The sequence below is a fragment of the Rattus norvegicus genome, chromosome 1 (genome assembly GCF_021556685.1).
Source record: "Rattus norvegicus strain SHRSP/BbbUtx chromosome 1, alternate assembly SHRSP_T2T, whole genome shotgun sequence".
Lineage (NCBI taxonomy): Eukaryota > Metazoa > Chordata > Mammalia > Rodentia > Muridae > Rattus > Rattus norvegicus.
In genome coordinates, this window is record NC_141534.1 from 258,931,390 (window position 1) to 258,946,340 (window position 14,951).

The 14,951-nt window shown below is 45.3% G+C and overlaps 1 protein-coding gene across 4 annotated transcripts in view; it reads left to right on the plus strand.

The window, feature by feature from the left end:
- Positions 1-3,638: 3,638 nt before the first annotated feature.
- Positions 3,639-14,951, plus strand: part of As3mt (arsenite methyltransferase) — a 31,826-nt gene continuing 20,513 nt past the window's right edge. For 2 of the 4 annotated variants that reach the window (XR_015646196.1, XM_087599226.1), the window contains exons 1-7: positions 3,639-3,707; positions 3,917-3,957; positions 4,243-4,370; positions 5,131-5,281; positions 5,731-5,867; positions 7,872-7,941; positions 10,781-10,862. Coding sequence is in view for 2 of the 4 variants with exons in the window: in XM_087599226.1 (XP_087455352.1) it covers position 3,707; positions 3,917-3,957; positions 4,243-4,370; positions 5,131-5,281; positions 5,731-5,867; positions 7,872-7,941; positions 10,781-10,862 (610 nt within the window). In the remaining 2 variants the exon portion in view is untranslated. 4 annotated transcript variants of the gene reach the window in all.

The following is a 14,951-nucleotide window of genomic DNA, read 5'->3' on the forward strand; positions in this document are numbered from 1 at the left end:
GATTTCCCAAGACTTGAGTAAGGGTCTCTTTGTGTGGGATCTTTCAATTACAAAAAAAAAAAAAAAAAAAAAAAAATCAGAGTAGCCAGGCCCACATAGTGAAACATCTCAGTTTTTCCCCCTTATATTTCTTTGTTGTGTATGTGGTGTGGTGGTGGGGCACACGTGTGGAGGTTGGAGAAGGAATGACTTCTGGAAATCAGTTTTCTCCTGCCACCATGCAGTCCTGGTGGTCAAACTCAGCTCATTAGCCTTGGTTGGAAGGGCCCTTACCTGCTGAGCCCTCTTAGCAGACAAAAGCTCTCTCTTTTTTTTTTTTTTTTTTTTTTCTTTTTTTCCGGAGCTGGGGATGGAACCCAGGGCCTTGCGCTTGCTAGGCAAGCGCTCTACCACTGAGCTAAATCCCCAACCCCAAGCTCTCTTTTTTGAAACATGGTTGTGTGCTTAACCAATCTCTGCCTTCCTGGTCTGTTCCCTCACTTGCTAGCCCAGTGCTTTTCTAGGCGAGAATACGTCAGTGTTTTTAAGACCGTCCTTGGAGAAAAGGGAAGAAAACAGGAAATTTTCTGTATATAATCTTTTTTTTTAAATGTTAGAGAAGAAAAAAGAGGAAGTGGCAGTGCGCATGCGCACCCGTAATCCGAGCACCTGGGAGGTAGAGGCAGAAAGACCTGTACTTTAAAGTCAGCCTTGGCTACATCTTGAGTTTGAGACCAGCTTAGTATAAAGATCCTTTCTCAACTTTTCCCACCTCCTTTTTTTTTTTTTTTTTTTTTGGTTCTTTTTTTCGGAGCTGGGGTCCGAACCCAGGGCCTTGCGCTTCCTAGGTAAGCGCTCTACCACTGAGCTAAATTCCCACCTCCTTAAAAAAATAACTTTGTGTCGGGTGGTGGTGATGTATACTTTTAATCCCAGCACTCCGGAGGTAGAGGAAGGCAGATCTCTGTGCTGTTCAAGGCTAGCCTAGTCTAAAGAGTGAGTTCTAGGACAGCCAGGGCTTTGAAGAGAAACCCCCTTCTCAAAAACCAAAAAGAACGACGAAAAAAATTCTTTTGCTAGTGTTTAAGATACGGTTTGATAGAAGAGCGCGAATAGAAAACCTGTCCTTCAGCAGAGATGAGACCAGGAGCTTTGTGTGCGGCTTAGTGCTGGCTCCCTAGCATACAGGAGACCCGAGGATCAATCTTTTTTTTTTTTTTTTTTTTTTGTAGTATAGAGTTTATTTAGGGCATGAGGAGGGGAGTTGTGGAGGTGTGTGGGGGGTGAGAGGGAGAAGAAGGGGGAGGGGAAGGGAGAGCGAGAGGAAGAGGGAGATCCCCAAGGATCAATCTTGAACACTAGAAAGCATCCCAAAGCCAAATAAAACAAGCTGGTACTAACTAGTCAGAATGATTGCTGGTCACCATCCCATTCAGAATCAGCTCAGTGTAGCAGTCGCCATGGAGGCAGAGTGGCTGTCACTAGAGTTGATAGCGGTTTGCTCACTGTCGTTTGTGTGGATGTGGTTATCAAGTGATTCTTCTGAACAAACCACAGCTAAAGATAGCAGCACCCGTGAAGATGAAATGATGCATCCTCTCCCTGCCTGCCCTCTGCCCGGGACAAGGAGAAAGTAACTGCTTGGTTGAAAGGACTCATTTTATGGGGAGAATGCTTTGAAAAGTGTTCTGGAGAGCTGTTCTATGAGTCTAAAAAGTATGTGTTGCTGATAAAAATGATCATTTAAAAAGTAAACCAAAAAAAACCAAATGCCCCATCTTTAAAATATTCCAACAAGGATTGCCAGTGATTTTAAAAATGATTTATTTTATCTGCGTTGGTCTTTTGCCTGCATGGGTGCCTGTGTGAAGGTGCCAGATCCCCGGTGTTGTGTTTTATAAAAATAAAGAGAGAGAAGGAATATGTTTGGTGGAGGTGCAGTGGGTGCTTCTGCAGGCCCATGCTAAGGCACCCCTTCCCCCTGAGGGACCAGAGTTTATTTAGTGAAAGGCAGAGAGAGGGAGGAAGGAAGGGAGAGGAGGAGAGCCTGTGGAGAGAGGGGGGAGGGGAATAGAGGTCAGTGTGAGCGCAAGAAGGTAAGAGATAGTAGGAGGTGCCAAGCAGCCCTTATTATAGTGAGTCTGGCACACCTGGCTGTTGCCAGGTAATTGTGGGGCGGAGCCTAGACAAAATGCTAACACCCAGTGCTCTGGAAGAGCAGCCAGATAGCCACTGAGCTATCACTCAAGCCCCTGGTTTGTTTTTAAACATTTAAAAGCAAACTTTACATTTATTTATGCATGTATGTGCTCATGCAGTGGTCTGCGCGTGGAGATCAGAGGACAGCCTGCAGGAGTTCGCTTTCCCGTGGATTTTAGGGATGGAAATCAAGTCTTCAGCTTTGGTGATAATCACCTTTGCGCACTGAGCGCTCTTTGTCACCTCATTAACTTTAAATAATAATTAACAGGAAATTTGGAAACCTTTTTAAAAAATACTTATGTATTTTTATATATGCTGTAGCTGTCTTCAGACACACCAGAAGAGGCCATCGGGATCCCATTTCAGATAGCTGTGAGCCACCGTGTGGTAGCTGGGAATTGAACTCAGTACCTCTGCGAGAGCAGTCAGTGTTCTTAATCGCCAATGGATTTCAACACTTTTTTTTTTTTTTTGCACTTTTTTTGTGATGATCAATGGGCTTGAAAACAATAATTTCATAAAAGTTCACTTTTCTATTTAACATCCTTGTATTTAGACGAAGATAAGGTAGCTTTATCTTGATGAGAGACAATGTTTATTTCAACCACAAAGCAAGTAAGACACACAAAGAAATGCAGGGTGGTAGTCGTAAAAGCCAAAAGCATTTACCACACAAGCCTGATGCTGGATTCGCAGAACCCACGGTGGAAGACAGAATTAACTTGTGAAAGTCACCTGTCTCCACACATATACACCCACAAAACAATTTAAAAAGACAGACAGACATAATTGTGGGAAAAATAATTTTTGTTTCTTTGGGGGGTTTGGGAGATTTTTGGTGGTGGTGGTGTTTTGTTTGTTTCAAGATAGGCTTTCCCTGTGAAACCTTGGCTGACTTTGAACTCCCTCAGGTCAGCCTGGAACTGGATGTTCTGCCAGCTTCTGTCTGTAAACTCTCCGTGTCCTGGACTGTGGAATTAACACCTGGTGGCTGCAGTGTGTGTGTTTGTCTGAATTCACAGAGCTGTGCGCTGAGGAAAGGTGAATGGCACTGGCAAGTGACACCTCAAAGAACAACTTTATGAGTCAGACTGAGGAAAGAAGATCCCATTCCACAGGAGAAAAACAGACGTGGGTATTCACTTAAGGCACACACAAAATTTACAAATGAAACTCAGTGGGTCAGTAAAGGAAGATGTTAACTAATAAAACCATTCTCCCGGGATTGGGGATTTAGCTCAGTGGTAGAGCACTTGCCTAGCAAGCGCAAGGCCCTGGGTTCGGTCCCCAGCTCCGAAAAAAAGAAAAAAGAAGAAAAAAGAAAAAAAAAAAAAAACCATTCTCCCGGACGCAAACACTTAAGGCCACCGAGGTGACACGCCCTAGCGGGGTATAGGGCTGGGCGGCTTCCGGAGGGTCTTGCAGGGTTGTGGGGTTGAAGGTCGGCCAGGGGGCGTGGCTTCGGCGACCTTCTCCGGAGCCGGCTAGAGGGAATCCCTGGTTCTGGAAGTGGAGATCGTGAGTCAGTGAGTGCCTGTCCCTTTTGTCTTCTGGCCAGTCCCCTCTGACCTCTGCTTTCCCGCAGGCTCACAGCGCTTCCCACTCTACCCCCAACTCTGGGTAGCCCAGCAGGCTGCCGGTCCTGCCCTGTGTGTTGCTCTCCCTCCATCTTGGCTTCAGCCCTGTCGTTCTCGGTGGGGTCACCCCATTTAACCTCTGTTTTCCCTTTTGTCAGTGGCTGCTCCCCGAGACGCAGAGATCCACAAGGACGTTCAGGTGAGGGTCCTAGGGAATAGCTATGTGGGTTCGCTGGCCCTGTAGAAGTCCTGCCAGCAAGCAGCTTCTGCTGGCGCTGAGCACTGGGAGAGGCCAGGCCAGACTAGCCGCCGCCGGCCCCCCCCCCCCCCCCCCCCCGGGCAGGCCAGGACCTGGGATTAGAGTTTTGCCTTGAGCAAAGGCCAGTGGGCTGTAATTAAGCTGTAATCAGGAGTGTGGTGGAGCCCTCGGTAACGTCAGTCCTCTTCTTCCTGGCTTCACTTCCGCGGCCCGCTGCTGAGTCAGAACTACTATGGGAATGTACTGAAGACATCTGCAGACCTCCAGACTAATGCTTGTGTCACCCCAGCCAAGGGGGTCCCTGAGTACATCCGGAAAAGTCTGCAGAATGTACATGAAGAAGTTATTTCCAGGTAGAGTGTGTGTGCTGTCCCCTCAAAGCCTTCAGGCTACCAGTTTCCCCATAGTGGTCACTAGGGTATTTAACCCTAATCTGCTGGTCATCCTGCTTGCCCTCACTACTGTGATACCCACAAAGCTTGGCACCGAACTTCTCGCTCCTCCGCCGGGGACCCCTCAACGATGCTCTGCATCCCCGCCCATTGCAGGGGACATTCAAGTTCCCTGGGCCCTGATAGACATTCAAATTTGCTAATAGATGGGCCCACACATTCTAACCAGCCACCGCTCCTTCTGACCTTACCATTCTCTGACACAGTACAGCCCACCCAGAGAGCAGTTATCAAAGAGGGTACCTTACCCCTCGCCTCTCCAACACCTCACTGAAGTCCTACTGGTGTCATGCAGCCACCTTCCCCCATCCACTACGGCCCTTACTCCTGGCGGCAGTCAATGTCAGTCATGGAAAGGGTTTTCCAAACTGTAGTTTTTACCTCTCAAGCTACAGAACACTTTCCCTCAGTTCCTGAGTTTGAATTGTTCAGCAGTCAGTGCCTTAGATGTATCGATTCAACCAATAGTTTAGATGGTTTAAGTCTTGCTACCTTGCACCGTACTTGCAATGGTGCTAGGGCAGGCATGGCCCCCGTTTATTGAGAGAAAGAAGACAGAAGTATAGAAGGCTGAGGCAGAAGGGGAAGGAGGGAAGTGTAGATTTAGTATTTGAGAGTTTTCTAGCCTCTGTTTTTAAAAGATGTTGTTTCTGTCTCTCAGGTATTATGGCTGCGGTCTGGTGGTGCCTGAGCATCTGGAAAACTGCCGGATTTTGGATCTGGGCAGTGGGAGTGGCAGAGATTGCTATGTGCTTAGCCAGCTGGTCGGCCAGAAGGGACACATCACCGGGATAGACATGACTAAGGTCCAGGTAAGGCAAAGATTTGGAGGAAAAGGAGGGGTTTCCGCAGGTCATTCTTTGAGGCCTGAAACCGCTTCCTGCTTTTCTTCACGGTAGTTTGAGAAGCTGAGTTTCTGTTGCTTCCCGTGACCTACAAGTTGAGGACATTGACAATCAGTGACTGTCCTAGAGAACCTGGTCAGAGGTGTAACCTGGTAGATGAGCTTGTGACAACTGAGTGGCACTTTCTCTTCTTCCTCCATCCTCTGTCCAGAAAGATTTGTCACTGGATAAGACTCGAGCAAGATCACATGGTTGGGAGCTTCTTCTGTCCCAGGCTCCTGCATATCTTACGTGCCTTGGGAATCTTGCATACCTATCCAAAATAACCCAGGGCCCGGAAAGCACGTGGCACTAGCGTCAGCACAGTTTTCAGAATTAAAACGCCAATTACCACACCCATATTTTTCTTTCTCTAGGTGGAAGTGGCTAAGGCCTATCTTGAGTACCACATGGAAAAGTTCGGTTTCCAGACACCCAATGTGACTTTTCTTCACGGCCAAATTGAGATGTTGGCAGAGGCCGGGATCCAGAAGGAGAGCTATGATATCGTTATGTAGGGTGACGAGTAAAGCCCGTTTCCTTTCGAGCACCTATACGCTACTACTTTTTGATGAATTGACTTTAGGGGATTAAACTAAATTTAGCTTGTCTTCATAAAGGAAGGAACTGTAATGAGGTCAATGTAGTCTACTAGCAACATTGTCAGGCTTGTCTTGCCTCTGGCACAACCACGTGGCCAAGGATAGTTATGGATACACCCCAACACAAAAGCGTAAACTTAAAATATTGTGAGTCTTTTTTTTTTTTTTTTTTTTTTTGGTTACTCAGTTGAGCATTTCTTGGTGTGAGTTTAGTAGAAGACAACGTCACATTCCAGGGTCAACATGCTTGCCTGCCAAACTAAAGCCAGTGAGCTCCCCAAACCAGCCAGACCACAGCATGTGCTCCTGTCACACACTCACCTCTTGTCTGTAATCGTGAGTTTTGAAACTACAGAGACCCGTGGTAAGATATGTGTACTGGAGGATTTCCTACTTGTATGAACATCAACAGGAGTTTACCTAGACTTTGTTGATAGAGCTTACCACACACTGAGGCCATGTGATACACACAAGATAGCCAACCTCTGGCTACCAGGGCCTGATGGAACATCCGATGAATCTAGACACAGGAGGTGATGATATCCGAACTTGTGGTAGTCATGTAGTCATTCAAGATGTGTGAGGTTGTTGTTGAAAGAACCTAGCAGATTTTTTTTTTTTTCTGGGTTTGGAGACCGTTTCTTCGGGTAGCCCTGGCTGCCCTCGAACTCAGGATATAGACAAGACCACAGGAACTCATAGAGATTTGCCTCCCTCTGCCTCCCAAGTGCTGGGTCTAAAGGTGTGCGCTGCCACCACCCAGCTCTAGCGGACAGTTTTACCGTGCTTTTTCTAGTAAGCAGAATGGGTTCACCATAAAACAATGATGTGAGGGGGTTGGGGATTTAGCTCAGTGGTAGGGCTCTTGCCTAGCAGGCGGGGGCGGCGGGGGCGGCGGGGGCGGCGGGGGCGGCGGGAAGACCTGGTTACTTAAAGGTGTGCGCTGCCACCACCCAGCTCTAGCGGACAGTTTTACTGTTCATTATCAGTACCTATGATGCGCTGTGCGTCGCCGAATGCTCGTTTTCTACAGCTGGCAGCCAGTGTGGCGTTGACTCCAGGAGCAACACAAACACTCGGTTACTACCAAGTTATTTTGGCTGCTGTGCCACGAGACAATAGCAGGCGTTATGTATCTGGGCTTGGGCTATGTTGTGGGTTCTTCTTTCTTCCACCCTTTTCAACCGGTTTCCACCTTTCCAATCCCCTAACTCTGGACAGGAGAGAAAAAAGAGAGAGAGGGGAAAGGGGGCCATGTTATTGCTAGACTACCTCCTGCTGATTAGGGGTGTTGAGCTCCTTGGGTCCAGTTTGATCTTTGCTGTCCAGAAATCTAATTTCCTGTTGTTTCTTCTTTGTGCATGACTACTTAACAAACTGAGACCAGCGGGGGTACTTTTGTGGTTTTTTTTTTTAAAAGAAAGCAAAATTCCAAAATCGTCCCTAGGGCTTTATTTTTTGGGACCACCATCATTTATGTGGTGTGTTCTTTTCCCTTTATTTCCAGGCAGGGTCTCATTGTATAGTTCTGGCTGGCCTGGAACTTGCCAGGTACATCAGGCTGACCTGGAACCCAGAGATCTCCTTGCCATTGCTTTCTGATTGAAGGCATGAGCCACCACAGTGCAATGCCTGCATTTTTCTGGTTTTTTGTTTTTGTTTTTTTTTTTTTTTTTTATAGCAAATCATGGTATCTCGTGTTTCTTGTCATCCTGAGTCAATGTTAAATCGTGCCCAGGTGACAGTATTAGGCTTCTTTTCTTTTGATGCAGAGAATTGAACCCTAAAGAAGCATTTTTACCCTTGAGCCAGCCACACACGTAGCGTCAAATGCAAATTCTGGGGAAGCTCCTTTGGGGACTAAAAGGATGTGAACCATTTAACGTGTTCTTTTTGTCTTCTTACGTTTCTTTTAGATCCAATTGTGTGATCAACCTTGTTCCCGACAAACAAAAAGTCCTTCGGGAGGTCTACCAAGTCCTGAAGGTGAGGAAGGGAGGAGACAAACGGCTATCAAACCCCAGAGAGGGCTGACAGGCTCGTGCTCTCTTCTGGAGCTAAGAATTCAAATTCTTGATCTATCTACCAAGTTAAGAAAGAGTTAGGGGCTGGGGATTTAGCTCAGTGGTAGAGCGCTTGCCTAGGAAGCGCAAGGCCCTGGGTTCAATCCCCAGCCCCGAAAAAAAGAAAAAAAAAAAAAGAAAAGAAAAGAAAGAGTTAAGTTGGTCATGGTAGAGGATCACCTTTGCCTCGTGATAGTTCAAAGTTGATCTCAAATGGACTGATTTGAAAGATGCTGTTTCAAAAAACAAACAAACAAACAAACAGAAAAACTGCATAAAAGGCAGGGGTTGGGATGAGGTGGGGTGAGAGTAAGACCCAAGACAGGCTTATTTTTTGATCAGGATATACAGGTCATTGACTGTTAAAATAGTTTCCTTCTTTCCTGTTGCTCCTGATTTTGACTGGACTCTCAGAATATACCTACAAAACCACCAGAACCTGCTGACTCACCCTGAAAGGTTTCTATGAAATTACCTTGCTTAGGACAGACCCTATATCTCATGGATACTGTTTCTCGATACCAAGATATCTTATCTCTGGAAAACCTAACATGGAATTTTTATATGAATGCTTTTTTAAAGGGGGAATTTCCAGGACCTTCACAGCCTCCTGTGGATAAAGGGATTTGTCTCTTTGTGCTAGGAAAAAAAAAAATTCTGGGATTTGTAGGGCTGTAGGTATAGATCAGTAGTAGATATGGGTTTCCCATACATAAAGCTCAAACTCTAGCACTGTAAAAGATTTCTGAGATTTTTGGCTTATGGAGCTACCATATAGCTCAAATAGAAGTATCTATAAAGGGTTGGGGGTGGAGCTCGGTGGCTAAGAGCACAGGCTGATCTCCCATAGCACCCAGGTTCAAATTCCAGCACCTTCTTGGTAGCTTACAACCATCTGTTATTCCAGTTCTGGGCTCTAATGCCCTCTTCTGGCTCCCAAGGGCACCAGGGCAAAAAAGACATACATATAGGCAAACACTTGATCACATAAAATAATAAAATAAAATGTAACGGTATCTGTCTAAGAGTAATCACAGCTTTGCTAGAATACCATTTTATAGATCAGCTTATGACCTTCACTGAGATCAACTGACAGGTGCTAAACATCACTGCAGAACACAGACTTCCTCACTTTGGAAATTAGATAAATAACACCTTCAATTCCTGTTGACTCCTTTGACCTAGATGTTAAGGACAAAGAAAAAATTTTAATGTGTAATAATATCACTGTGCATCGCTGTAATTTTATTTTCTTTCTTTCTCTCTTTCTCTCTGTCTGTCTGTCTGTCTGTCTTTCTTCTCCCCATCCCCTGAAACAGGGTTTCTTTCTGTAGCCCTGGCTGTCCTGGAACTCAATTTGTAGACCAGGCTGGCCTCAAATCACAGAGATCCATTTGCCTCTGCCTCCTGGGATTAGAAGAGGCCCCACTAGTGCTTAGCTTTATTACTATAATTTTCAAGGGATGAAACTGTTAATTCTATGGGTATCTGCTGTTAGTTGTCTGGGCACCTAGTGGTGTGTTCCACTTGGACTGGCTAAAAATTTAGGCAACCTGAATGTATTTAGGAGAGATACTCATTTTTTCCCCTCCTATGTTCTTGCTTGTTTAAAACCTTTTAAAAAGATTTTCTTGTTTTATTCTACATCAATGTTTTACATAAATGTTTTGTGTATATGCATGCATGTGCACCACACGTGTGTCTGGTGCCCACAGAGATCAGAACTGGACCCACACAGTGTGGATGTGGAAGACCAGCTTGGTTCCCATACACCAGTGGTTCTCGCTTTGAGCCACATATCAGATCTACTGTTTATATTACAATTCATATCAGTAGCAAAATTACAGTTATGGAATAGCAATGAAACGATTTTATGGTTGAGTGTCACAACACGAGGGACTGTTTAAAGGGTTGTAGCATTAGGAAGGATGGGAAGCTTTGCTCTACATTCTTAGAGTCTACAAGAACCGCAAGGGCTCGTAATCTCTGAGCCATCTCTCCAGCCCAGGGTTTGCTTATGAATTTCATCATGGCCTGTGTGTGGTGGTGGTGGTGGTGATGGTAATGTGGTGTGTGTGTATGTGTGTGTGTGTCTCTGTGTGTGTCTGTGTGTCTGTGTGCACTCGGGTGTGCAATTGTACACAATCAGAAGGTGATGTCAGGTGTCATGCTCTGTAGCCCTCAACTTTATATTTTGAGTTATGGTTCCTTACTGAACCTACAACTCACCATATTAGGTAGGATTGCCAGCTGATCAGCTCCGGGGACTTACCTCTCTGCCCCATCCGAGCCGGAGCTATGAATGCAAACCATGCTGGCTTTTGTGGATATTGGAAACGGGAACTCAGCAGATACTCACTTGACCCAACTATCTATCCCCAGCCTCACCCCTGCATTCCCCTCAGCGCAGACCATGCATTTAGAGGACATTCACCCTCTCTTCACCCTCTCCACGTTCTTTTGACTCTCTTCCTTCTGGATCATAGGGCACACTTTTATGTTGGATAGGACACTGGAGAAACAAACACGTCTGTCTCTGTTTTGTTTTAACAAGGGAGGCAGCTGTTGTTTGCTCAAAGGTCAGCTCGGTCAGTGTCAGCTCAAACACTGGGATTTTGAAACCGATCTCCTATGTTCGTTATTTGTTTTTGTATTTTTGGGGGGGGGTTGTTTTTTTGTTTTGTTTTTTTTTGGTTTTGTTTTTGTTATCTAGGACCAATGTAATCTTTAACCTTGCTCAGATGTGCACTGCTCTCTTTCAGTACGGCGGGGAGCTCTATTTCAGTGACGTCTATGCTAGCCTTGAAGTGTCAGAAGACATCAAGTCACACAAGGTTTTATGGGGTATGTGTTCTGTTTCATCCCTATCAGTTAGTGTCAGCCAGCGCAGCACTCCACCCTGCAAGGAAGGTGGGGTGGGACCACTTGGATAGGAGAGCAAGCGATGCCAGGCCAGAAGGCTCTGTTCTTTTCCTGCCACTCGAAAGCAAAATATGAGGGCTGGTGGGGTGGCTGAGTGGGTAAAGGCACTTGTGGTCATTTAGGGTTTTACTGCTGTGAACAGACACCACGACCAAGGCAAGTCTTATAAAGGACAAAACCTAGTTGGGGCTGGTTTACAGGATCAGAGGGTCATCCATCATCATCAAGGCAGGAGCATGGCAGCGTCCAGGCAGGCATGGTGCAGGAGGAGCTGAGAGTTCTACATCTTCATCTGAAGGCTGCTAGGAGAAGACTGGCTTCCAGGCAGCTAGGATGAGGATCTTTTTTTTTAAAGATTTATTTATTATCTATGAGTACACTGTCACTGTCTTCAGACACACCAGAAGAGGGCATCAGATCCTATTACAGATGGTTGTGAGCCACCGTGTGGTTACTGGGAATTGAACTCAGGGCCTCTGGAAGAGCAGTCAGTGCTTTTTTTTTTTTTTTTTTTTTTAAGATTTATTTATTTATTTTGTATACGAGTACACTGTAGCTGTCTTCAGACACACCAGAAGAGGGCATCGGATCTCTTTACAGATGGTTGTGAGCCACCATGTGGTTGCTGGGATTTGAACTCAGGACCTCTGGAAGAACAGTCGGTGCTCTTAACCACTGAGCCATCTCTCCAGCCCCCAGGATGAGGGTCTTAAAGCCCACGCCCACAGTGACACACCCACCCCAACAAGGCCACACCTACTAATAGTGCCGCTCCCTGGGCTAAGCATATTTAAACCATCACATGGTCCCAGGCTGGCAACCTGAGTTTGATCCCTGGAACTCATGTAAAGGTGGGAGGAGAGGACAGATTCCATAGACCTATTCTCTGATGTGTACATGTGCACTGTGGCACACGTGTCTACACGTACACACACACACAAACACACACACACAATACATATATATATATATATAAACTTTTTAAACGGTATATGATCTTAGGCAATTTAATTTATTTTTTTTAAACTGTACAATGAAAATAATAGCACAGACTACTTTTAAGACTTTTTCGAAGAATAAATGAGATAGAATATCCCTTTATTGTCAATTAAGAGTTTCTAGAAGTGGAGGAGATGAATGCATGCTCATGATTCGTCTGACTGTAAATAAACCTTTTTACATTTAAGCTGTGAGTAATGGTGCCGGCCTGTGATCTCAGCTCTTGGGAGATGGGAGCAACAGGACCAATGCTCATTCAAGGCTTGTGTGGGCTACACAGTGAGACATAGTCTCAAAAACGTAAATCTTATTTTCAAAGCAAATAGTGTTAACCTTCTCATTAAACAACAATATAAATGGGCAATGTTAAAAGCAGGAAAATAGAACAAGTGTGGTGGCACACGCCTTTAATCCCAGCATTTGGGAGGCAGAGGCAAGTGGAACTTTGTGAGTTCAAGGCCAGCCTGGTCTACAAAGCAAGTTGAAGGACTGCCTGGGCTACAGAGAGAAACCTTGTCTCAAAACAACAACAAAACAAAACAAATCAAAACAGCAGGAGAATAGGGCCTATGGGATGGCATCAACAGGTAATTCATTTGCCTTACATGCCTGACGAGCTGAGTTCAACCCCCAGTACCTGAATCAGTAAGTTTTATTCATCAAATGTAATTGCCATCTTGGAGGTTTACTGCTGAACAGGCTCTAATTTTTACTCAACTCTGGCTGATTGATTCAGCTCAGCTCTTCTGGCTCAAAACTCCTCTGCAAGCTGACTGATTCAATCTGGCTTCTCCTGACTTCTCACTGAATTGCTGTGCTTGGCCTCAAGCTAACTCTGGCAATTCGTTCTAATCTTCTGGCTCCTTCTTACTCTCTGGCTTCGGCTGCCTCTGCTGCACAAATGCCTCTTCTCCCTCTCTTCCTCTCCCCTGCTCCCTATCCTCTCTGTTCTCGTGAGAGTCGGGCATGTCCTATCCCTGACTCATTCTGTCAGATCTTTCCCCGATTCATCATTTTGCCCATCAATTAGATATTAGATATCAGACCTGGCTGCTTCCTTCTGCAAACTAATTTTACCTTAAAGGTGTGTGCTAAGGGCATTTCTGTATTCCAGCCAGAGAGATTAAAAGTGTGTGGCATGTGTGCATTCTCGCTGGATCACACAGACCTAGATCTTTGCAAATGATCCTTTGCCAAAGCAGCCATGCTGCTGGAATAAATTTCCTCTACAAGAACCCATATAAAAGTGACTGGAGGGAACAGACTCTACAAGATTGACCTCTTATTCCATATGTGCATTATCCCATGTGTGCTTCAGCCAAGAACATGTATACGTGATATATATATATATATATATGCAGAGAAGTATGTATATATTATACATAATATATTATATATACAGAGAATGGTAATGTATTATACACACACACAAATATATATATATGTATATATATATATATATATATATATATATATATATATATATATATATATATATATATATGCAGAGAAGGGTAAAGATACTTGCTTCCGGGGCTGGAGAGATGGCTCAGCGGTTAAGAGCACTGATTGCTGTTCCAGAGGTCCTGAGTTCAAATCCCAGCAACCACATGGTGGCTCACAACCATCTGTCATGAGATCTGATGCCCTCTTCTGGTGTGTCTGAAGACGGCTACAGTGTACTTCTACATAATAACATAGTAAATAAATATTAAAAAAAAAGATACTTGCTTCCAAGCCTGACAACCTGAGTTTGATCCCCAGAGTCCCCATGGTAGAATGAGAAAACTCCTGAAAGTTGTCATCTAACTTCCTCATGCACTGTAGCACGCACAGTCTCATACGCACAGAAAACAAACAAGCATATAAAAGCCCGAGCCGCCAAGCCAGGTGTGGTGGCACACACCTTTACTCCCAGCACTTGGGAAGCAGAGTCAGGCAGATCTCCGAGTCCAAGGCTCGGTCTACATAAAACAGTAGTTCTCAACCTGTGGGTTGTGATCCCACTGGGGGTTGAAAGACCCCCTTCACAGGGGTCACCTGAGGCCATCAGAAAACACTGTAGCAAAATCACAGTTACGAAGTAACAACAAAAATAATTTTACCCTTGGGGGTCACCACAGATGTGAGGAGCTTTATCAAAGGATTGAAGCATTAGGAAGGTTGCGAATTAGGAAGGTTGCAAAGTGTGTGGCATGTGTGTGACATAGAAAGTTCCAGGCTAAGGGGTTGGGGATTTAGCTCAGTGGTAGAGCGCCTGCCTAGCAAGCGCAAGGCCCTGGGTTCAGTCCCCAGCTCCGAAAAAAAGAAAAAAAAAAAAAAGTTCCAGACTAGCCAGGGTTATATAGCGAGAGTCCGTCTTTTTAAGAAAAGGCAAGATAATGAATAAGCAAAATAATTAAAAGATGTTTAAAAATACAAAAAGTGTATTTCCTAAGTCCGAACAATTTTTATTTTATGCATATGAATATTTTGCCTGCATGTAGCTCTGTGTGCCATGGAGCCTATGGCGGCCATACAAGGGTGTCCGACCACCTAGCACTGGCAGTACAGACAGGTGTGAGTTGTGTGAAGTGCTCCGCCATGGCCAGTGAGGTCCTACATCTTTTTCTTTATTTTTGGAGCTGGGGACCGAACCCAGGGCCTTGCGCATGAGGTCCTACATCTTAACACTGTGTCCTAGTTACCTGTTCAGGCTGGAAGTGTCCCTCAGACTGCTTTATATGGTGACTGCTCTGGCCTTTTCTCTCCTAAGGGGAATGCCTGGGTGGCGCTCTGTACTGGAAGGACCTCGCCGTCATTGCCAAAAAGATTGGGTTCTGCCCTCCACGTTTGGTCACTGCCAATATTATTACGGTTGGAAACAAGGAACTAGAAAGGGTTCTTGGTAAGAAACCACAGCAGAGGTGCTGTGACCGCAGTGTGCATGGTTTCAACTGGGGGATTAGCTTCTCCGAGAGTCTCATCCAGGGAAACTGTTCATCTCCCGGTGTCCACCTTGTCTCCTGAATA